At 38.6% G+C, this 26,086-nt stretch overlaps 1 protein-coding gene across 1 annotated transcript; it reads left to right on the forward strand.

Moving 5' to 3' along the window:
- Positions 1-1,268: 1,268 nt before the first annotated feature.
- fam149a (family with sequence similarity 149 member A) lies at positions 1,269-25,162 on the forward strand. Its single transcript, XM_036567840.1, has 15 exons — positions 1,269-1,820; positions 3,179-3,271; positions 3,463-3,595; positions 6,853-6,995; positions 7,082-7,204; positions 10,179-10,337; positions 10,861-11,045; positions 12,428-12,579; positions 12,674-12,768; positions 13,124-13,303; positions 18,206-18,329; positions 18,960-19,088; positions 20,763-20,859; positions 21,955-22,107; positions 24,859-25,162. Exons 1-15 carry the CDS (start codon positions 1,684-1,686, stop codon positions 24,924-24,926), a joined length of 1,971 nt encoding a protein of 656 aa, XP_036423733.1. The 5' UTR covers positions 1,269-1,683; the 3' UTR covers positions 24,927-25,162.
- The last annotated feature ends 924 nt before the right edge of the window (positions 25,163-26,086 follow it).

Genomic DNA, 26,086 nt, shown 5'->3' on the forward strand with positions numbered 1-26,086 from the left:
CTTCAGTGCAAACTAGTTTAGCTGTTCTCAGGTTATAGAAGCATGTAAAAAAACTTTGGGCCTGCTGGTGGGCCCATGACCATGTAAGGGATTAAGCACCATGACATGTAAGTCTACGTCTTACATTTTGATCAAAGGTTTTAATCCGTTTAGCTCAAAAAGGAAGCATAGAAAAACTTTGCAGCTATCTAAAGGCTAGTGCACACACAAAGACAAACTCCGCATCACGCAACAGATAGTACAAAGCACAGCTTAAGCTCATTCTAAGCGTCACAGAAAAGTGCTGATAAGCATCAAGCTTATTTTATTCTTTACTTTATGAAGTTAATTGAGTAAAACTTTAGTTTTTATGTCGTGAATTTATCACGTTTGGTATATATATATATATATATACACGTAACGAATATATATATATATATATATATATATATATATATATATATATATATATATGCTAGGTACGCTAATCATATGTAGCCTAGCACTAACATAAGAATAATGATTAGGTAGCTAACGGTTACACTGTAATTACATCCATCCATCCATCATCTAAACCGCTTATCCTTCTGGGTCGCGGTGACTGTAATTACAATTCCTTTATTTTACATATTCTTATATCTGTGAGAGTTATGTGGTTGGCTATATGTTTCCATCCAGTTGAGTACTGTTTGAGCAGTTTGAACACAAACTGTTTTTACTGCCATCTGATTAAAATAGCTAATTTTAAAGCTTAGTTGGATCAGAATTGGGCAAAGGTGTCAGTACTGGTTTCAGTATCAGAGAAAATGGTATTGTGCCATATCTACTTATAACAGTGAAATGTGTTTTGGAGCTTTAGGAGAGTGATTTTGTTTCACCAGAGGGTGGAGTACTTAGCCTTTCTGTACATCTATGTCTTGGCTTATTAGAAAGCCAACAGCATTTAAGCTCATGGAAGAACTCTCAGCTCTGTTTAGGACATTACTCAACATGTTTCCATGCTTTCTGGCCAGCTGTGTGCCATGAACTTGCATCCTTCTGTCCCCCAGGTTCTAAATTTGGGCACCTAATTCAGTTTTCATGTTTTTCTTCTGAGGATAGAGGCCATTATCAGACTTTACTTCTTGTGAATGGAGGCCAGTGTAGTGTTTCTTGTGTAACCTGTTTGAAAGAGGTTACTCTGCCCTTTGTGCCTGCCAGTGCACCTCTGTTGCTTGGAGGCAGAGTCAGGCAAGGATGCAAATGGAAAATGAAAGAGGAAGGGAGGGGGAATGGGAGGGGAGAGGGAAACTCCCAAGAGCAGTAGGAAGTCATGAGTGTGATGCGTAGAAGTGCGTGAGTCATCTGGGGCTTGGTCGTCCCATCAGACACCTGTAGTGCTCAGGAGAGAGGCACGGTTGAGGAAGAGCACCTTCCATTGATGGAGCTAAACAAATGGGGCATTAGACCTGAAGACTGGGTGAGGAGAGAGGGAGTCCGAGGGAGGGAGGGAGGTAGCGAGGGAGCAAATGAGTTTCTGTGGCTGATCTGGCAGTCTTAACCCTGGGGCTTGCTCTGACCTTTTGGAGCTGAAAGAGCAGGCAGGTAAACAGAGATTCTCCTGTGGACTCTGGAGGTTATCTGGATGGACAGGTTAGGAGGCTGTCGGTAAATGCACTCCCCTCACTGGGTTCTATACTGGGGGCACAATAGCAAGTGGTACTCATGCGTGGTGCTTTGGGAAGCTTTGAGTGTGCCCCTTCTGTACCCAGCCTGGCCTCCCTGCTTAGTCACGTCTACCCAGACTGCTACAGGACAGGGCCAGATTGCATGGGCAGGGGCGTAGGACTCATTGTCGTTGGGTAAGTGGTTTACACATTTATGGCATTTCGCTGAACCTTCAGTTCCGCAAGACTAAGGGAGTTATCTGAGTTATCTGGAGAGGTGTTATCCATAAATATGTTTTATATATTTTGCACAATACCCACACACAGCTGCCATGTTCAAATTATGTAGAAAAATCATCAGAATAAAAGTAAATTGTCTTTTTAATAGTTAACTTAATCTGCATGCATTCATATGCAAAAGTTTGATGGCCCTTTTAGTTGAGTTAGTTTCTAAGTAAAAAGAAGTACACATTTTCTACAAAGAAACCACTTCTGCTTATTTTAATGCAAATTTACTGTTTATTAGATTAATTTAACATATTGGAGGAGAAATATGTCCAAAAGTAATTATATTTTGTGTTTGATTTTTTTCCAATGTTATAAACACAGCCAATAAATAGAAATTGTGCAAAAATATTTACATTTGTTTCCTGTTGAAGATGCTTTATTTTCACTTCAACAACACATGTAATTCGACCAGAGCTGATCAGCCTTTTGCATGTGATTGTATATGGTTGAACGGTCACACCACTTGACATTTACAGACTTGAGAAAGAATAAAAGGCCTACATGATATTATACCATTTCTCTTGGTTTATTTTTCATTAAACGTTCACTCAATGTAATAGGCCACTGGCGTTTTCAAATATTATGAAAGTTTTAAATATGAGTTATGAGGTTTTGGTATGGCGGCAGCACTTTGACAGTGAGTTAACAGTATGTTAACTATTTAGCTATGTTTAGCTATTAAATATTATTTTTTAAGTCATTTTAAGTATGTCTTTGAAACCACTTCAAAATTCTACTTATTTTCTTCTTATTGTTTTAGTAAAGTGAACTGATATCAAATGAGAACTTGTGCAAAAATTAGCACCTATGAATCAGCATTCATGAACACCCTTCCATTTTAATAGATGCTACATGTCGTCATAGTGATAAATGTGACACTCCAGCATGGCTGTATATTGTGCTTTGATCTTGTACTATCTAAATTATTCATATAATAATTACCAGCTGGATAAGGGGCAGTTTCAGACAAAGAGTGAAAGCTTGGAGCGGCGCATTTTGCCCTTTACAAGCTGCTGACAATTAGAGTGTCAAAGAAAAATGTTTTTTCTTTTCAAATCTATAGAAACTACAATTAAAATGTTAGAGATTTTGTTATTTTTAAAACTTCCTCATTCTGCCAAGCAAGTAAAAATGATACCTGTTTTCATGATATTCTTTTATGCTCTGAACTATGACAAGTGTATAACCACACTTTCTGTCTACCTGTAATACTAATTAAAACTGAGGAGTTATGTGTATTTGTATCTCTCTTTTTTGTACTCAAGGAAGAAGCTTCTGAAAGAACCCAACAAATACATTTGTTCAGTTCCTCTCCAGCTCACCAGAAGCATTGACAGAGGCCTATCGAGTGACCAAAGGTAATTTGTCCATGTCTGCATAGAGCTGCAATTCTCTCACCTTACAGCAGAGAACTAGTGATATTGTGTTTCATGTCCAAATTGGGCAGTATCAGACTCGTGCTGTCACGCATGAGCTTCATCCTCCAAATAAATATCCTCTATCAAGCAGTGCTGTAATTGGGATGCCTCTGGCCCTGTTGTGTTGGCAGCGTCTCGGCGTGTTCTCAGTCCTCCGTTGGTGGTGCTAGCCCAGTGAGCCGCCTCACCTCCTGTTCAGGCAGCGCTGGCTGTGCCACGGGCTTCTCCACCGAACACAGCTCCATCTACTCCTGGAGATACGATGTAAGAATTATTACACCATCTGTTCTCTTGCTATATCCCCTGACCATTTAGTATATGTGATTCCAGAAACATAATGTGATTTGATTAATCCCTTATAGGGCTCCTGTCTTGCATTTTTCTTCAATTTTGAATTAAACAGATTACTTTGTCACTTGACTTTAAGACTTCTGTGCTGATTGGCTGTCCTGTATTGTGTCACATTCAAAAAACATTAACATTATAATTTCAAAATAAATGGGCAGGAGTACACAGCTTGAATAAGCCTGAATAAACGTATATGCTTAAAAGGTTGGTTCCCATGACAGTGTATTCAAAACAGGCTGTTTTTGCAGCTTAGTTTCCATGTATGGGCTCTATGGACTGAGTAATGAATGCTATGTTTTGAAACATTAACATTTGAACACGTTAATGTTTTTATGTGCTACATCTAACTCTTTTATTTAAAATAAATGAGTAAAATTCATTTTCTCATGATACTGACCCATTAAACCCTAATGGCCTGTATGTGGGCGAATAGTTAAATTCCTCACTTTCACAACTACATAATAGTTTCAAAGTAGTTGCTAAATAATTATAGTAGTCACTGAATAATACATCTTAAGAGGCAGTTTATTTCAGCATGGATAGTTTCTTTTATTTATTTATTTACTTATTGATTTTTATCTCTTTTATTTAACCAAAGAACTCTCACAAGGTTACTCCTGCAAAGGAAGGGTGGAATGAGGGTCAGAAGGCTGTGTTCTTTTGAACAGTACAGCGAACAGTGCAATTTATCAGCTGCATCTACCAAGAGGGAGGAAAGTCGTACAGTGATAGAAATTGTTCCACCTTTAAGTTGGTGAGAAAAGGCTCGGTTTTCCTTTTGGGATAGTGAAAGATTGGGAGCAGAGCTAATAAATTTAAGGTGGTCTTTTGAATGAAGAGCAGAAGTATAAAGTGAAAGCTTTGTAGGTAGAAGGACCTCAACCTTGTGGTAGCAATGGAATCCTATTTACTTTATCGACTGGGTCATACTGGTGGGTGAGCTGTCTGCAGTTTGTTGTGACTTTTATATCATGGGATAGAGAGTAAATAGTGTTCAGTGGTTCCAAAGTGGTGTTTGAGGCTTGCACACAAATCCTTTCTTTTATAACTGGTGACTATTTCCAAAGGGGTTCAGCTCCAGGTGGTCGAGTTTGAGATGAATCAGAGTGGTGTCATCCACTGACCTTATCTTTAAATTCATAACGGGGTCACTGTTCACAAGAAATCAATTAGATATAAATTCAGGTCACTAATGACCTGAGATGTGTATGAATGGTTGGCAAAACACCTAATCCTTTAAAAGGGAATTCTATCAGTTTTTAAAATGTCTGCAAAATTGAATAGCCATGTAAACAAAGTGATTCAGAGTGTTTTGAAGCCATTCTAGAGAAAACCGTGTCACAACGGTGATGAGAGGAACCAGACATCCAAAGGATTTAATGATGCCAGTACGTTACCTGATGCCTGAGACATTGTTTTGAGTTAAAGTTTGATAAAACATAGTAATCAGTTCAGGGTGGACATGCAGGGTTTTGTTAAGGAAAATAGTTCCCAAAGAAATTATTTTTGAAGAGCAAATACAATTGCTGTATTTGCGTTTTTATGACATTACAAACTCTGGTTCCTTTCACCACCAGCTCCAGCAGTATTGCTTATTTCTTCCTAGTGCTGAAGAAGATGTTAAGTGTAACATGGTCACCCAACCTGATGTACTGTTCCCTGTTGGTTAAGATGTCGTAGATCAAGGGGAGAACACCAGGCTGTCTCAGTTTGTCTTTAAGTAGGTCTGAGATGAAAGCACAGAATTCGAGCAGGAATGTGAGAGCTGTCCACGAGCTGCAAGATGTGCAGAGCCAGGCTGGTAGTGTCATTTACAGATCTGTTAGCTCTGTATACAAAATGCAGAGGATCTTGGAAGCCATCAGTTTTGGTTTTGAGGTGATTCAGGATGAGTGCCTTACAGTGATTCATAATAACTAAGCTTAACCCTTTGAACTCAACGCCTGTTATTCAGCTATTAGACTCATTTATTATTTATTGTTAATTCATTCTTAATTCAGATGACAGAATCTAATTGGTTGCTATTTCTGATAACAGCATGTTCTTTTTCAGATTAAAAGTATCATTCTGCTTATCACCAGATACTAAATAATGACTCTGTGGATACTGCAGCTAACTGTTTCTACCTCTGTTTCTACTTTGAATAAATTATAATATTGAATCTGCAGCCTGATTGGCTAGATTATGAAGAACAGTGTGACAGCAGGGTTACATCCAACTCTGACGACATTCAAGTAAATAAAAAAAAGCCAAGCTGAACTTGATACTGTGACAGTTTTGTGGCTCTGTTTGTAACGCAAAAGGCTACTACTTTTTTTGGCGAAAGATATTGCCAGTATCAAAGCATGTTTGCTACAGTGTTCAGGGCAGCTTTCCTTTACTTTTATACTATAGTATAAAAGCAACACATTCCCTCTTATGTTGAATTGCTTAAAAGACTACTATAAACTATTGTGCAGGAGCTATTAAACTAATATATAAGTTCTGTAGTTATGAGAGTGAGGAACTGAAGTGTGGGCCCATATGGACCCTTAGAGATTAAGGGTTAAGGCAAATGGTCTGTAATATTTCCGAGAACCGGAATAATAATAGAGGTTTCGAAACAAGGAAGTACAAAACTTGGGGCCAGTGACTGGTTGAAGAGATCAGCACAGTTGTGAGATAGCTGGTCAGCACTGTGCCTGAAAGTTGCTGCGAAATTATTAAAGTATGGGGATTTTGTAATCTTCTGATTCCAGAGCAAACAGCTACGACATTTCTTTTTCATTTTTCGAGTGAAGCATGGAACCAGTTTGTAAATTATTTCCAGAAATTAAATCCTAGTTTCATCTTGGATTTTATAGTTATAGCTTGTTATAGTTTGTTTTCAGGTTGTTCTTTAATATCCTAATCTCTAGGCTTATTTTTGGCTTATTGTTCAGATAGATATCTTTTTATCCAACCAAATACCCTCTCTGCAAACTATGCCTTACTGTCCACATGACTGATACACATAGTAAAGTTGATACATAGTAAAGTTGATTTGTTATCCTCATAAAAGCAAACTTTCCATCAACATTGTTATAACTACTGATCTTATTCTGAAGATTTGAAGGATAGTACAAACAAATGCAGGCCAACCTCCTCTCTTCATGGTGTAATGGTGTGGGATGTGCTGTGTGTTGTGTGTACAGGAGTTCGACAGGGCAAACACTCAGCATGTAAGACAACTCTTCACTGCACTGGATGAGCTGCTGTACGAAGGGAAGCTGAGCAGTAAATCTGAGGCCCTGCAGAAAGAGTGTGAGGAATGGAACACACACTCTCCCCACCTCAGGTACACAACCAGCTTGCCCAAATACATAAAAAAAATATTACAGGTGCTGATACCAGTTTCACTAACTGCACTTGCTCCTGACTCAGGATTTTAGGAAATCAGTTGGAGCCTCCGAAGCAGGAGGGGGTGCAGTATGTGCACAGGAGAGCCACTAGTGCTAGAACTGCTCCATCACCTTCCTGCCTAGACAAGAGAGAAGATCACAGCGAGTAAGCACATACTCTAACAGTACACATACACAAGAAGAGTATTTCACAAAGCAGGATTCCACAGCCAAATGTGAACACTGTCCAATGAGAATGTCCCTTATGTCTTATTTTATTCGTATTACACTGAGTTGCTTGTTTGTGAGGTACACCTACCTTGTATCTACATCCACTGGTCATTTGATCAAGTATACGTACTATATACAGTCTCTAAAAAGGTGCCACCTCTTCAATTGATGCCACAGAAGAAACACTTTTAGTGAAAGAACCATAAAGAACCATGTTTGAAGGGCTCATATCCTACATTTTTTATATTTTTTTCTTTTCCCTTGAGGTCCACGTAAGTCCTTTCTGTGGTTTATGGAACAAAAATGGTCATTATTTAATTTTACACCTTTCTTCATCCCTTAAAATTAAACAGGCAGTTTTTGTTACTGTGTCTTTAACACTGATTTAGGATAAATTAGATCTGTTTTGACTGGCAGTCTGGTACTGTAACTCATTCAACTCAAAAAGAGCTGAAACTCTCCTTAGAACTTCAATATAAATGTGTGGGGCTAAACTTCAGTAGACTGAATAAGTGGTTTCCCACAATATGGGAACTTTGAAGGCTCTTTCTAGAACCTTTACATTATGTAGTGGTTATTTAGACTTGGAAAAGGTTCCTCACACCCACACTCACACATTTCATTTTTGTTTTTAGGAAACCAAAAGTGGTTCTTCTATGTCATCATGCGACAAATACTTTTTGGCCCCTTTTCCTCAAGAGTATAGATGTACTTTTTAGGTGTACCATCACTGACTGTAGCCCATCTATTGTTGCACAATTTGTCATCCACACTGTACCACCTCCATCAAAGGAAAGTGACCCCCATAGGGCCACTGCTGACTAGATATTGTTTGGGTGGTGGTGCCTAGGAGTGATGTCAGCATTGTAGTGTCAGTTACAGCAACACTGTTGATGTTGTTAAACATTGTGTACATGTACTGGCCACTTTGTTGTACACCTTGTAGGTGTAAAGTTAGAGGCTATAACTCTACATTTTCCATGGGCAGTTTGTTTTTGCCATCCTCTGGCCCTTTATCAGTCAGTTTCTGACCACAGAGCTGCTCTTTCTTGGATATTTTTGGTTGATGCTGAGATGTTGAGAAACCTCAGCAACACTGCTGCATTTCTTACACTTGCACCGACACAACACAGACTACCACACTGAGAATGGTGTACCACCCACATAATATGTGGTCAGCAGGATCTTAAGGTGGAGTACTGAGGGTGGAGTAGAGGCTGGCTGGCAATTTGTGCAGCAACAGATGGGCTACAGTCAGTAATTATCTGCCTGCATCACTATGGTACTGCACCATTATGGTAACTGGAACTGATAAAGTGGCCAATGAGTGTTGAACATATGAACATACCTAATAAACTAGGTTATAGTGTATATTGTACATACTGTTAAGATAAACCTTTAAAAGACAGTACAGCTGAATCAGACAGATTAAGCACTGAGTTCTGAAAAAAACACAGCACTAACTGACTAATATAACATTTCAGTTTAGTAATAGTACCGCTGTGGAGCAGTGGCGTAGCAGTGTGTGAATGAATGAGGGTGAAAGCTTGCTGGGTGGTAGAGTCTGATGCTGCTGTCCAATGAGAGCTATCTAGAGTGCAGAGCTATGATGACTAGCCCTGGCGGGCATGAGGCCAGCGGCACACAGATAAGACAGATGGCTGAGGGAGGCACGTGCTGCAGAGCTGCGAATGGCCAGATTAAAAAACATGAGGCACCCATTTCCAGCCTGCCTGACCATTTTGGTACTTAGAGACTTTTTTTACAGACTTTTTGCTCTGTGATTATTCCTTCAAAACATCACCAAAACCTCTCTTAACCTGCTCAAACTGTATTCTGGTCTTCGTTAGCATCATGCAGACATGTTGTGCCAAAATCCATTTGCATACACGCACATCACGCAGGCACATGAACACTACAAATTACTGCAGCATTCAATTTAAAACTAAAGAAGCAAAATTTGGACACCGAACATATCTTGGTTAATTAACTATATCTGAGGAACGTGGAAAAATTGTAAAAAAAAATAGAGTTTTTGTTGAACCATTCCATTGAACAAATAATGATTTAACTTTATTTGAGGCAGTTTTAGTGAGTTAGGGGCGCAGTTACCACAGTGCTAATTGGTAGAGTATAAACTTCTATTGCTGTAACTTGCTAGTTACGTTACTCTCGTAAGTCCAATGCAAAACTTGTATAACTGGCATATCTTATAACACCTGGGGAGAGAGCTGCTGTCCAACGACAGCTACCTAATGGCAGCTTACCTTATGGTAGACCATTAAAAAAGATGTGACAGGCACACAAACTAGAAGTGGCCTTTTTTGCCATATATATGGACAGCAAATTGCACAACCTGGAGTCTAACCTCAATCCCAGCTGTAGTGCGGCAGTGTGTATAAGGCTAACCAGCACTTCATCAGAGTGTGCCCTCAGGAGCTCTCTTTCATTTGATGCTTTCAGGTTTTTTGACTTCATTGGTCATTATTGAAGTTCCATATAATCACTCAAGCAGGTAAACTTTTGAACAGATACTTTACTTTTATGGCCAATCTTTTCTTTTAAAGTACCTTTTTTTCAGTGCCCCGGCTCTTGATGAATGGATTCATGCTATTGATTGGTTTCAGGGCTCTCTTTTTCTTCACCAGACTGCATTCGTCCACTGGCACAGAAAGTGCACTGCAAATCATATTTTTATTTTGTCTGTTTACCCACCTACCAGCCTTCTAGCACGAGGCCTCCATACCCGATTTAAAGTATGCACTGCTGTATGGAGTAATGGCATGACATGACACTAAAAATGCCCATAAGTGGCGCATTTATCAGTCTGGCCCAGCTATGATGAGAATTTTCTCTCTCATCTTTCTCTCTGCAACCCTGCTCCTCTTTCTCTCTCTTTTTCCCTGTAGTCTGTGTGTGGAGGGCCACAGACTAGCCCCAGGCCCCTGGTCTCTGTGCTCCAGGCTGCATCTTTCGGAGCTCTCTTTGTCTCATATCCAGCAAGAAGAGGAGGTCTATGAGGCCGAGGGCAGGATAGAGGAGTTCCTTGCTTACGATGGAAAAGAAATGTAGGCCCCAAGAGTTTGTTACACAACAAATGTACTGTTCACCTAATTCTATCTCATTCAAATTCTGTGCAATTTATATTATATTAGCATGGTTACTATTACTGATATGAGCTTCACTATAAACTGAATAAAACAGTAAAATAAAACACTCAGTACTAATTAAAACAGTTTTTTCTTACTATTCTCTTATTATTCAAGCAGCCTATAATGGTTGCTGTAACAGCAATTCGGTTGCAGTTTTAATGATTTAATCTTCCTTTATTTGTTAGCTACATAAGCCTTTTAGCTCCACCACAAAACTAGAGCAGCAAACTTCATGCAAATGTAATTTTTTATTTATTAATTTTTTGGTCTGCCGAACTATTCCTTTAATGGGAAATCAATGATGTTGATAACAAGTAATGCTATTTTTCTGTTTTCCTTGTATGATGTGATTACACCAGCAGGGCTGTTAGTGAAGTGTGTGTGGGTGTGTTTTGACAGTGTGGCTTCACGCCATTGTGCGTCATTCTCCCCACCACAGGGAAAATGAGGGGGTGGATCAGAGGAAGGCCTCAGCTGCGGCCTCCCGGGACGGGGTCCCCCCAGTGTCCCCCAAAGCTTGCATCCGCGACGCAGTGGCTGATGAGCTTTTTGATGACGTATGGCGGGAAGTAGTGGGCCTACTGGATGAGCTCTTACACAAACACTGGGAAAAGCAGAGCTCTGGTAGGTCTGCATAACTGAAACTGACAGTGCACACTCATCCATAAGTGCTTCTATATAATAATGGATGCTTTTTGAGTGCATGTGAAGTAGGCACAGAATTGTAAATTGTATGCTAATTTACAGGCAACAGTTCAACAACATAATTCAACACTCTATATAGAGATTTGGGCCCTACCTAATTGGCCATTATTATGGTTACATGAATTTATCAGTATCACCTGGTGTGAACACACTGCTGTAATATTAATAGAATTACTCATTTATGAGGATTTTAATGGTTTTATGCTTTTACTATAGTCTTTACACTCAGTGCTCAGCTGGTAATAACCAATTGCTCGCCTTTATTACAACAATATAGACTTGAACTTAACACTAAACCCTATTGCATCTATACCTGACCTGTATAACATGATGTAACAAAAACCCTTTGTCTGATAACAATGGATGAAAAAATAAGCCAATTAAGAGAAACCAACAAAGCCACTAAGAATGCTGGGAAGCTCTGCCCAGGGGCTGCACTATTTACACTGCTGTTCAGATATTTGGAGTCATCTGTCTTACAATGATTAAATAATGTTCAATAATTCAATATTCAGTAATAACTTATACATTGTAGATTGAAATGTTAAACACTAAAATGTAAACTGCTTTATAATTTAAAGGATTTTGGGAACAATAAGAAGTTTAGTTATTACATAAAAACAAATTGTGGATGTCATTAAATAATAAAACTATAACTAAATAAACTACAAAATTATAATTATACGTACCTATGTGGTGAGTAAGATTTGGTCATTGCTTTTCAAATATGAGCTAGTTTAAACATTAGTTTTATTGTAAGTTCATTCACAATGGTAACCAGCTTTCTCAGTTATGTATTAAGCTTTTTACAGCTTGTGAGAAACAATTTGAACATTAGCATCATGTTAGAATCATTGTATACATGTACATGCAACAAATTTATGTTTATATTGAAAACTGTGATTCCAAGTGTTTGAATGGTGGTGTATATTACTTTGAGTTTGTGAGTTTCTGTTGAAAAGAAATTTGACACTTGAAAACTGATAATCAACCATATCAGTCAGTAAAGCTCTGTTTAGTTAAAAATGTTGGAACTGAAATAGAAATTTTGATATTGCAATTTTTGCCATATAAATTTGTCAGACAATATTATCAGTTATTAGTTGTTAGTGACAAAAGTTTCACAGTGGTAAGGCCCTAAATGCAATACTAAGATAATTGAGTATTGTTGGATGCACCCTGTTTGAACTCTCTTGTGCTTCAGTTAGTTTTTTATTAAATTTGGAGTTGCTAATGTGCTTAAGCACTTAAGCTCACTGAGGAAGATGTCCCTTGACCTTGAAATACTGCTTTGGCATCAGATGGACCAGCACAGAGAAGGACACTGGAGATCTCCAGCCAAATTTTGTGTGAAACTTCGTCTCACCTCCCGTCTCGGGGCCATCACGTTTCCCCTAGCCGAGGCCCTAATAGCAGGAGCATGTTCCTATGGGCCAACAGCAATAATGCACAGGTAGAAACCTACAACAAAACTACCATAAACATAATTACAGAATGCTAAGTTCTGCCGTTAAAAAGTAACTCTCTCTTATTTTGTGTTTGATTAGGACTCAAGTGTCTTGAAGATTAATTTAAACGGCGTTATGACAATCCAGGCAAAGCCTCTGCAACAGAGACAGCAGGGATTTGGCGAAAGGTCTCTGTAAGTCTGCTGGATTTCGGAAAGCTTTGTCTGATCCCCACAAAATCAAACAAATCATTGCAGCCCTTCCTGCTACACTGGAAAATACTGCTACATAATAATAGCCTATCCAGCGGACAGTGCTGCAGGCCTCTCAGGCTACACTACGAAACTGCCAACACTAAGCAATGTGTTATCTTGATGTGCATAATTAGTGGAGAATATAATACTTTGCTGTCTTTTGTTTAGCCAAAAGGACCATGATATCATCTGTAAAGGATGTTAGGCAGATAATACCTCAGAGCTATTTTGTCTATCATTAAGAAAAGTTTAGTTTTACTGAAAAAGGGTCTTGATTGTGTTGACTCTGTTGAAGGTGTGACTCAGACGATGGAGCCAGCTCACTGACGTGTGTAAAGACCCAGGGGCAAAGAGGGACGAGTGCACTCTCACACAAACCTGCAATCCAGCGGATGCTCCCCAGGCTCAATGGCAGAGCCAGGCTGCGCCAGATTCTCCCAGCACAAAGCACCCAGGTCCTACGAGGAACCAGACTGTAAGTTATAAACTCAGATACAGGCACTTATCCATCCTATATTATCCCCAAAAAGTAGGTTCATTTTGCTCTTGTGGGTACACAATAAACAAGCACAACCCCATTTCCAAAAAAGTTGGGACGCAGTGGAAAATGTAAATAAAAACAGAATGCAATGATGTGCAAATCATTTAAACCCTGTATTTAAGAAAAATATATGCACATTTTGAGTCTCATGCCAGCAACACATTTTAAAAACTTGGGACAGGGGCATGTTTACCACTGTGTTGCATCATCTCTTCTTTTAACAACACTCTAAGCATTTGGGAACTGAGGAGACCAATTGCTGTAGTTTAGGAACTGAAATGTTTTCCCATTCTTGCTTGATATAGAATTTCAGCTGCTCAACAGTTCAGAGTCTCCTTTGTCGCTACGAAAACTATATATATCATTCAGCATTAATGGTGCCTTCACAGATGTGCAAATCACCCATGCCATATGTACTAATGCACACCCATGCCATCATGGATGCTGGCATTTGAACTATACGCTGATGACAAGCCGGATGGTCCCTCTCTGCTTTAGCCCGAAGGACGTGGAGTCACTGGAGGCACTTTTCCACTTCTTATCAGTCCATCTTAAATTAACTTAGGCCCAGAGAAGGTGGCAGCGTTTCTGGATCCTGTTTATATATGATTTCTTCTTTGCATGGTAGAGTTTTAACTTGCATTTATGGATGCAGCAACAAACTGTTCACAGACAGTACTTTTCAGAAGTGTTCCTGAGCCCATTATTTTCACCACAGAATCATGTCTGTTTTTAATACAGTGCTGCCTGAGGGCCTGAAGATCATGGCCAGCCAGTATTGGTTTTCAGCCTTGTTCCTTGCATACAGAGATTTCTCCAGATTCTCTGAATCTTTTAATGATATTATGTACCGTAGGTGATGAAATCCCCAAGTCTTTTGCTATTTTACATTGAGAAACAGTATTCTTGAATTGTGGCACTATTTGCCCATGTGGTCTTTCATAGAGTGGTGAACCTCTTCCCTTCTTTACTTCTGAAAGACTCATCCTGTCTGGGATGCTTATGTTTAGTCAATCATGTTATTGACTTGTTGGCAATCAACCTAATTAGCTGTGAAATGTTCCAGCAGGTGTTTCATGTAGCATTACACAACTTTACCAGTTTTTTGTACTATGTTGTCTTTGTACTATTTTCAATTAAATGTAGGGTTTAAATGATTTGCTTATCTTTGTATTCTGTTTTTATTTACATTTTGCACATCACAACTTTTTTGGAAATGGGGTTGTACAAAGTATATCCTGTGAAGTGTATTTTGCCAACATTCTCCTTATTCGATGTAAACTGGACAGTCCTAATCCTGTGGTTTGTCCTGCCCTATGGCCTCTTTCTCTCTGTTAGACTCAGAGAAACTTACTGAGAACTGATGAAGAGCAAAAGCTAACCTAACATCAATTTGCTCGCACATTCATCTGTTCATCTTTCTGTCCGCTTGTTTGTTCCGTTCTTTCGTCTTTCATTTGTTCGCAGTACAGTGAATGTAACCTTACCTTCCTTAAGACAGCACCATATAAAAAGTATCTGTTTTAGTGAGTCATGGACACAGTGGGATCTACAGTACGACTTGAATACGTTTACTCATCTCCCTTCCCACTCGCGTTGTTGTGTTTAGTTCTGCTTCAGTGGTGTATCAGGCTGGGAGTCTTAGGCCTGTTTACACCTTGCATCATCATGCGTTTTAGGTGGTCCAGTCACGCTTGGTTTTCACTTGACTGCATGAAAAGCCAGGTGTAAACACATTCAGGATGTGTTGTGAGCGGATTATGATTGGATGACTGAGTAATTCAGTCATTACAATCAGGTCACCTATTCACTTCATTCAGAGGTTGCCACTGTGGGGTCTTGACGACATTTAACACAAGCAAAAATGGAATGTGTTTTTGTTATCTGCACACAATTATGAAAGCATAAATGCTTGTGCTTAGTGCTGACTAGCAGGTGAGATAATAAATAATGAAATGAAAGATGGAGAATGTGTGAAGCTGGAGTTCCCCCAACAAAGAGCCTTCTTGCACTCTGGGCTGATGAAATTGTCCAACTTAGCTTGTTGACTTGTTGTATTGGGAAAACAGTAAACAGAAGTAGGACAAAATGACATATGCGTTGATGTGCTTTTTACGCAGAAATAAAATTGGATCTCATCTGGTCACAATGGGGATGCGTTTTAGTAAAAAATGTAAAAGGAATTTGGCCAAAGTATATCCAGGTACGAGCCGAACAAAAAATACATGGTAATGCAAGGTGTACATGCAGGTAATTGACTGAGGGCAGTCAATCACCTCAATCACCGGCATGCATCAAAATACAACCCCATTTCCAAAAAAGTTGGGACGCTGTGCAGAATGTAAATAAAAATAGAATGCAATGATATGCAAATCATGTAAACCATGTTTTTAAATGAACATACTGCAACATATCAAATGCTCAAACTGAGAAATTGTATTGTTTTTTGAAAAACATATGTCCGCTTTGAATTTAATACCAACAACACGTTCCAAAAAAGTTGGGACGGGGGCCTGTTTACCACTGTGTTTCATCACCTCTTCTTTTAACAACACTCTGTAAGCATTTGGGAACTGAGGAGACCAATTGCTGTAGTTTTGTAAGAGAAATGTTTCCCATCCTTGCTTGATGTAGGATTTCAGCTGCTCAACAGTTCAGGGGCTCATTTGTCATATTTTTCATTTAATAATGCGCCAAATGTTTTCAGTGGGTGACAGGTCTGGACTGCAGGCAGGCCAGTTTAGCACCTGACTCTTTTAACAGCCATGCTGTTGTAATACATGCAGAATGTGGTTTGGTATTGTCTTGCTGAAATAATCAAGGCCTTTCCTGAAAAATGTCATCTGGATGGCAGCATATGTTGCCAAAACATATATATATATCATTCAGCATTAATGGTGCCTTCACAGATGTGCACGTTACCCATGCCATGTGCACTAATGCACCCCTATACCATCATGAATACTGGCTTTTGAACTGTGCGCTGATAAAAAGCTGAGTGGTCTTTAGTCCGGAGGACACAGTGTCCATGATTTCCAAGAAGAATTTCAAATGTTGATTTGTCGGACCACAGGACACTTCTCCACTTTTCCCTCAGTCCATTTTAAATGAGTTCGGGCCCAGAGAAGGTGGCAGCATTTCTGGATCCTGTTTATGTTCGGTTTCTTCTTTGCATTTTTCAGTTTTAACTTGCATTTGTGGATGCAGTGACCAACTGTGTTTACAGACAGTGGTTTTCAGAAGTGTTTCTGAGCTCATGCAGTGATTTCCACTACAGAATTATGTCTGTTTTTAATGCAGTGCTGCTTGAAGGCCCAAAGATCATGGCCAGCAAATACTGTTTTTTGGCTTGGTCTCCTGCATACAGAGATTTCTCCAGATTCTCTGAATCTTTTTATGTTATTATGTACTGTAGATGATGAAAAGCAAAAGTTCTTTGCTATTTTATGTTGAGAAATGTTATTCTTCAGTTGTGGCACTATTTGATCGTGCAGTCTTTCACAGAGTGGTGAACCCCTCCTCATCTTTACTTCTGAAAAATGCTCTCTCTGGAATGCTCTGTTTATTCCCAATCATGCTACTGATCTATTGCCAATTAACCTTCAGGTGTTTTTTTTAGCATTACACAACTTCACCAGCCTTTTGTTGCCCACGTCCCAACTTTTTTGGAACGTGTTGTTGACATCAAATTCAAAAATGTGTATATATTTTTCAGAAAACAATACAGTTTCTCATTTTCAACATTTGATTTGTTGTCTATTGTTATTTTCAATTAAATATAGGGTTTAAATGATTTGCACATCATTGCATTTTGTTTTTATTTACATTTTTCACAGCGTCAAAACTCTTTTGGAAATGGGGTTGTATTAGGACCACACACAGACAGTTCCAGATAGGTCTCCTCATTGGTTTCAAAGCTTTTATCATATTTCTATCTTGTTTTTTATTAAAATGTTGCTAGATGTTTAATATAACACTCATTTTTAATATCAAACAAACATTTTGATACAGTGTTCCCTGGGACCAAAAGTGTCTATTTCTGCCTTTTTTTGAACTCTTCTCCCTTGATGATGTAATTTCCCAGTGCTGTTGTCTCATTTATTTTGTTATTAACGGACACAATTTAACAAAGCTGAAAACTCATAAATATTTTGTTTGTGTCACAAACTATCATTTTCATCAAGCAAATCTATGAATAGAAATTCACACTTCAGATCAGTCTTTTATCTATCTTATCTAACTTTTTATATTTTATATAGTTATAGAAAACAGCAGCACACAGAAGGTTCCACAATTTCACATACTGATACCTTTCACTACGTTGAATCTGGACATGTAAGCATCCCAGTTTTGAAAGTGCAGACGTTAATGGGCTCAAAGACAAAAAGCCGAAGTCTTGACTATATAGCCAACAATACATTACATAAGACTATGGGCACTGAAGCTAAAGCAATGAAAACATGTTGCTTTTTCTGTTTAGCGTAGATAGTTCGCTACTTCTTGTCTTTCTGTTTTCCACAACATTGTAGTATGGCAAACTTGTATGATGCAACCGCTTCAAAATAATGTGACGACTGCACATTTTGCACTGTAAAAGGTCTTGCGGGGTCCTGCTAATCACAGACAGGGGCTATCTTTTGAAGTGCATACTCCTGTGAAAAGCAGCTTGTTAAATTGGTCCCTAAAGCTGCATTGCACCCTATTAATTGTAACACTTTTAACCTTGTCATCACTGGGAACGATCACAGAGCTAGCTCAGAGCATCTGCAGGCATATTAGGCATGAGTAAACATGCTACTGCTAATTGGTGAGTGTGTGTGTGTGTGTGTGCTGCAGATCCACTGTGGCTGAGGACCTGCTCTCCTCACCTGTGAGTGCAGTGCAGAACAACAGGCTTCCTCTCATCCACAATGATTCTACCGAACAAGACTATAACACTTCTGCTCCCAGACATACGCAGGTAACACATTAGACCAGTCTGGCTGGATCTGGCTGCCTAATTATTAGACATCTACAGTTAATACTGTCATTTTGCTACATTATATAAGTGTAATTATATACTCACATTATTAATTGTAGTTATGTTATGAATTACGTTTATATTCAGTTTACATCCTGTAAATTACATCAACATGTTTAACTTGCAACTGCCAACATTTTTCCGTCTGTTTTATGTCAATAAATAACAAAACAAAACATGGCAAAAACAAACAAGATCTGTACACATGACATTAACTTTTCATCAGATTTATAAAATAAAAAATACCTCCTCTTCTACTTCTTCTTCTGCTTATAAGTATGTATGTGGTATGGATTGAATGTTTAGAATCCACACTTTTGACGGAATGTTGGCACTCGTTTCAATGAGTTACGAATGAGAAACAGTATCATAATTGCTTCATGCGTTTGATATCGCTGGCAGTCAGAGGCCCCTGTGCACTCTGACCTCGTCAGTGATCCTTCCCTGGTACCTTTGCACCAGTTTTGATAAATCATTGCTTTGCCCAACACTGTAGGCTAAATGTATTCTTGCATATATTGTGATGGAACTGTATGGATGGCGTGAGCTCACCTAGCTTTTGTTTAGCAGCTCAGAGGGAGGATCATGAGAGGTGGAGTGGCTGGCACCATGAATGCTGTGTCCAGCCTGCCACCCCTGAGAGAGCCCACTCTACTACTGGAGTCCCTGTCCCGACCCAACACCACACACACATTCAGAGTAAGACTCTTACCATGTCTGCACTTGTAAGCAGTCCAGAAGTGTCCAGACACATGCCAGTTAAACATCTCTGCTCTTCTGGGTAGGCTTTACACAATATGTTATGATGGGATTCAGCCACAAGAATGCTATTGAGATCAGGTACTGGTATTGGATAATTATATCTGGAACACAAATGAGACTCCCAAAGGTATTTTATGGTGCTTTGACTATTCATTAGTCAATGACTACAATTTCATCACTGACTAATGAATAGTCAATCATGACTGCCTCCTTGCTCTCTTGTTAGAATCTGTATTAAAGGTGATGACTGTTGATGATCCCTGCACTCCTAATCTTTTTCTGGACATTGTACATCTGCCTTACTGTGTGTTAAAAACTTCTTACCTACCATACTCTGGAATCCAACACAGTATATATTCAACGTTATTGCTAACCCAGTGCTTTTTTGGACAATCTAACATTAGTGCTTACATCTAACATTAGCTCATACATCTGTATCATGCGCTAATGTTAGATGTAACATTAGCTCATATGAATATCGTGTAAGATCTGAATCTGGTTAATGTTTAATTAAAATCAAACTGGAATTCTAATTTGTTTGCCATGAATTGGGCAATTCAGTGTAAACCAGTGAAGGATGAGTTGAGTTTTAGTTCTTCTCATTGTTTCGTCCTCATGTGCTTCTGGAATTTTTTAGAAATGCACCACTAAGGGAATTCGGGACCAATGCCAATATACAGTATTTTTCGTGTACATATCTTATGATGCCAGCGCTGATGCGTAATATATATGCATGTATAAAATGTAGAAATCTAGACTAACCACCTAGATTATCATTACAGAGAAATGTAACAGTTTGCAGGTTACAAATGCAGTAAAATGAATAAAATGAAGATATTTTAACATAATTTAATTCCACTGCTCTATAGTCCAATGCTGAGGAGCTTTACAGCCTTCTGACTGGTGTGTGGCATTGTGCATATGTGATCTTAGGATAGTGTGTGGCTGCTCAAGAACATTTCATTCTACAAATAGTGCCTTTCTATGGGAATTATACAAGCTGTGTGTGCACATTTTTACATCTGTGTCAGCAGTGGGCGCACCTTAAAGTAGCTGAATCCACTAATTAGAAGGGGTGTCTGGATATTTTGACATACAGTCTGTAATTTTGATGAGAGTTATACATGCATTGACATACACAGTGCCTAATCAGATCTCTTGGTACACTAGCTTGAAGAGGCATTCAGCTGTTGACACAGTATAATTATGAAGTATAGCTGTAAATTACGGTTATCAGTGTTATAAATTGTAGGATTGTTGTTTTTTTAATGAAGAGATTATAGGAGTGAATGCTCAATGTTTATGTTGTTATGTAGTGAGCAAACAAACTTGGAAGGGCAGTGAATGCTTAATGGTCTTTGTTGTAAACAAATAAAGATAAGATTCTGATTGCTATTATTACACCAAATATCAATGAGTTGAAGTCCCACAGAGTCTAATGGCGTCGGTGTGTTCTTTTGTTGTTTGTGCAATGCATAAATTCGCCGAACCATAACACCAGATCCCACCAAGACATGTTACTAATTCAACTGCTGCTGTAGAAATGATGCTTTATATGGAGGGTGGAAAAACCAGAGCCTGTTGTAATGCATGTCATGCTTTGCTCTGCAGTCGGATACGCCCCTGAAAAGTTCTTTCACACCTATGGACTTTGCCTGTAATATGAGGATGGGGAGAGGCCTTCTGGCAGGAGATTTCTCCAGAACAGGTGGATGGTTGTGAGCTATGGCCAATATGTGTGTGTGTTTGTGTACAAGGTTCTATCAAGTTATTAAATGTATTTTTTAATAACTTTAAAGGATCATGCATCAATGCCAAGAGCACAGTACTGTACATTTCCAGTCAAAACACCCTTTGAATACAAGTTATTTATCTTTCAGTGTCAGGAGTGAAGCAGAAAACAATCAGAAATTTTCCACACCTCCAAAGTTCTTTGAAGGCGTAGAAATGTCATTTTCTTCCTCTCACAATCCAAGTAATCTCAAACGCATTCCGCAGTGTGGCGGTCATGACTCTGGGGTGATCAGTCCCTTGTTCTGAGAACACCAGCAGCTTCTTTGAGTGATTAGCATTTGCAAATTTTCTACTTTTTTGTCTATTTCCTGTCCTTAGTAACAGCTTCTTGACAGCTGTCCTTGCAGACTCATAGCATTGAGTTGTCTTCTCACAATGGAAGGATGGACAGAAACACCTGTGAATGTTTTCACATCTGAAGCAAGAGAGGTTGATTTTCTCCAGTCTCTAAAAGATGAAAGCTTTAAGCACTGTTTATCTGGTTGTGACAGTTTTGATGGTCTGACGGGTCTTACATTAGTTGTCAGTTCCATTTTTTTCTATATATTCTAGTATTTTTTGAATCCAGTTTTGGAAACTCCTGTTTTTTCATTTAATGGCTGTTTTGCCTGGAAATTTATGAGAAAAGGAAATGGAAAGAAGAAGAAAGGGTTCAGATTTTTTAGATATGGGTTCATTTTTTATCAACTGTCTCAAAGTAAGAATGCACTCAAAAAGAGTTGCATGGAATTTTCGTGATACAAAGGTATACAGTGGTTTCACATTAATAAAATACATTACATCAACACAATGCTTGCCAGAAGTAACTTAAATGAACAGTTGCGTTAGTGTATTATATTTCATTCGTGTAGAACCGGTGTACACATTTGAATCAAGTAAATTCAAACATCGAATTTTTAGCACTGAATAAAAGTACATGAAAGTAATGGTCTTAGGTCAGGTTTCTTAGTCTGAAAGGCTTAATGAGGCCATAACCTATGTATATAAGCAAAATGATTCTGTATTTCAGGTCATGGCACACCTATGGGTGTGACAGGCTTCAGCATCACTTGTTCCACGGCCAGCGGCTTTTCTGAGTGTGCCACACCCCTAAAGAAACGCACACACCTCCTGTCCTCCACTGATGGGGAGGGACGGAATACACCGCTACTCGGATCTATAGGTAAATATCAGGGATATAAATCTCTGATCTCAGAATATATTTCACCACGATGAGATTTGGTTGATTTATTTTTCAGATTTATTCAGAATTATTTTAAAAATGCATTGAAATTCTATGCTTGTAAATAGCGTATATAATAATAAATAAGCATATGCTTTATTGACAGTCATTTATAAATGATTCTAACAAGCCAAAAACAAGCTGGAGACATTGCCAAAGTCAAGTTTGGTACATGGTTAAGAAAAAGAAATGCACTGGAATGCAATGAACTTAGCACTAGCAAATGACCTGACAGACCACAGTAGTCAATGACTGGAGAAAACTTTCAATCGTGAAGAAAGCCCCCTTTTCAACTTAACAGATCAAAAACACTGTCCTGTATGTTGGCACAGATGTGTCAAAGACCATAAAGAGAATAACATACCAGCATGACCTGAGAGAGGGTTTACCACAAGATGCAAACCAGTTATAAGCCTCAAGAACAGAAAGACTAGGTAGGTCTGAAAAATAGATTAAAACATCTGCAGACTTCAGGAACAGTCTAATGGTCAGATTACATAAATATTAACCTGTACAAGAGTGGAGAAAAGAGGAAAGTGCGGAGGGGGAAAAAACCTTTCTCTGTTCCAAAGCATACCAAGACACAGTGGGATGGTCAGGTATCACTGCCTGACAGTGGAACTGGTTCTGTATTGACGATGTGGTTATAAATAGCAGAAGTAGGATAAATTCTGACGTTTATAGAAGCATCTTGACTGCTCTGGTCAAGTTTGTAATCACACCAGTCATGAAAATATGTAGTTGCGCAGTCCATGTGATTTAAACATTTGCCTGTACATCAGCAAGTACTTGTGGCACATTTTTGCCTTAATGAACACAATAAGAGACAAGAGACCTATGTGGTAAATGTGCACGGTAGCTTTCCTCCAGTCGTAAATTACGATCATAGGTGGTCATTGGAAATGCATTTCACACTCCTGGGAATACTGTGTGTAAACTGCAACACATCTTGCTGTCCACTCGTGATCACTCGAGACAGATGTTAATAACAAGTATGAAAAAGGCCAGCGATACGCATTGGGTAGGGGGCCCAGGTAGAGCAGCAAACAGGCCGGGCAAAGCATTGTCCCAGCATCTTATCATGTCTAAGTTACTCTTGGTGTCCTAAAATTGGGGCAGGATGTTTTTAGAAAAGCTATGATTTCTGTATGGCTCACACAATATAGATATATCAGCAAGCCACACTCATGACTGAAAATGGACAAACAGATTCCACGTCTGCAAAGGAGACTACATACTGTAACCATAATTGTTCTACCTGTTTTTTATACACATAATAAGAGAGGCAGGACTGAGGGAAGATGATTGAGGATTCAAGATTAGTAGAAGAAACATCAATAATCTTGTAATAAGTAGTATGTGGATGACACAATACACATAGTGGAACATCAGGAAGACCTGAAGGCCCTTACAAGTGGAGTTCAGGAACAGAGTGAAAAGATTGGTCTTCAGCTCAATATGAAGAAAACACAGATAATGACACAGATTGGCACTCAGCAGAACAAGGATGAAGGAGCTTGAAATGATCTTTAAACGTAATGATGTTTTTCTTTCTGTGAATGTGGAAGCTGGACGATAAAAAACAAGACCAGAACAATTTTGAAAACAAATGGATTCTTGGTGAAATCAAGCCTTCCCTCTCTCTGAAAGCCCAGATTACCACACTGAGGCTTTCTTATTTGAGACATATAATGAGAAGAACCAGTTCATTGGAAAAAGGCAGTTATGCTTGGAACAGTCGAAGATAAAAGAGGAAGAAGCCAGCCGCAAGATGGATTGAGACAAACAGAGGAATCACAAACAAGCCATTAAAAAGATTAAAAACACAAACATGATATACTGGAAGAACACTATTCATTATGTTCGCCAGGAGTCAGAACTTGACTGCACTTAATAATAATAATAAAAAATATCCAGTAACACCCTGCTACATAGCATTGGCATAACCGTTCTCTTTAGTGATATAACAGTGTCATGTTACCATAACGCTCATTGTCATGACAGATGCCACAATGTTTGATGTCATGAGAGCTTACTTAGCATATGACATAAGCTGTAATATAATCAAACATTATGGCATCTGTCATGACAGTTACTGGAAATGGTTACATGACACTGTTACATAACTAAATAAAATCTGTAATGACAATTTATGACAGCATGTGACATCTTCCATGACATGTTTATGGCATTGTTATGTCAATGTTACATAGCAATGTTACATAGCAAGCTAGGTCAAGTAAAGTGTTAACAAATATCCAGTGTACTTCAGGGCAAAGTAAAGCAACAAAAATCATCACTATCTAGTTGTTTATGCTGCTTCCAGAAGTAGACCCAGGATAATGTGATGCGATGCCTCTCATGTGATGTCAGTTCTGTACGTGTAAATCAGATTAGCACAGGTAAGAGGCTTGTAGGACTGCATTATCACCTCCATAACAATAATGCATACAGTACATTATTCCAAAGTAAATTATTAAGAATCAGAAATGCAAGAGAGGGTTTTAATTATGAAAAACAGTTTTAGAATTATTTATGAGAATGTTTTGTTTAGGTGATCCTGGGATTAATTAACATGCCTCATTAGGGAATGTCACACAAGGACAAAAAACACACAAAGCCAAGCTTTCTGTGGTATTATGTGATTTTTTTGATAAACAATAAACTCAAAGCTGTCTTCACATTTCTCAGGTCCTCGGAAGGCATTGAGTCGGTTTCCAGTACCTGCGCGAAAGAAGTTTCAGGTGGTATTGTCATAGACAGCTATTTTTTTACCATATTGTGGGACAGTCTGCAGTACTGTGTATGGATGAAATCATTTTGGTGCTTTTTTTGTTTCTCTAAAATACCCATACATAACAGTATGCTTCCTATTTGCACTAACAAATTGCGTTGCTGACCAGATTGTATATAAGATGAGCAGTACACAGTGCTTTTAGCAGTTATGTGAACATGCTGAAAAGGGTTAAAAGATGGGATTAACACATGGAACAGTTGTTACAAATTTAGTCTTTTTCTATGTGCATGTGTTGAATGCCAAATCACTCTGTGTGTGAAAAATGTGTTGATGCAGCTCAATAAATTGACATTTTTACTGCAGGTGTAGAAGTGTGTATTTTGTGTTGCTGAGCAGCCAATAATTTATAGCTCAGTTTGTATCAGAACATGATTGGTGGGGACTTCCATGCAATAAAACAACACTGGCGTCTGTGGTATTCTGTCCAGCAAACAAATCAAACTGCAGCCGCTGACTCAGTGGTGAAAACATTTGTTGTGAGATTTTTTTCACTTCTGTAGAAAAGTTTCAGATTTTGGCTACTAATCAGGAAATACCCTGTATTCAGTGAGCTTGATTTTTTAATCGATGGCAGTAATTAATTGGCAGGGAGCTTGATAATGCATATTTTAAATGCAACCAGTCTCTTTTACAGTACAAAACAGAGGACACACACATTTATATATATTTGCCACATAGTGTTTATAGTGTTTACATGTGGTTTTTATGTTTACATGTGTTCATATTTAATTTTTTCAATAAAACATTGGAATCTTTGAAAGGCTATTGTTCATTATTCTTCAGTTCAGTCTATTTATTTACTTTTAAAAAACCCCAAAAATAATTTTAAAAAACAACTCAACCAACAAAACAACTTTAGAGGACATTTTAACGCCCAGCAGTACCAACTGGGCATCAGATCACAGAGCTCAAAATCCAAATCCCCAAATCTGCAAAACTGGATACCTGGCAACCCTTGTTAGACATATGTAGGTGTCATACAGGCAGAAGTACATCTTTATATGTACAAGCTTTTCTTTTTTCTAGCTTTGACAAAGTAAATAAATCTAGACCTACTAAACTATCTAGCTAGCTATCACTCACGTACTAGGCTTCAGTGTTAGTCTTGTTAATCGAGGGGAG

Source organism: Colossoma macropomum, unplaced genomic scaffold (genome assembly GCF_904425465.1).
Source record: "Colossoma macropomum unplaced genomic scaffold, Colossoma_macropomum, whole genome shotgun sequence".
Lineage (NCBI taxonomy): Eukaryota > Metazoa > Chordata > Actinopteri > Characiformes > Serrasalmidae > Colossoma > Colossoma macropomum.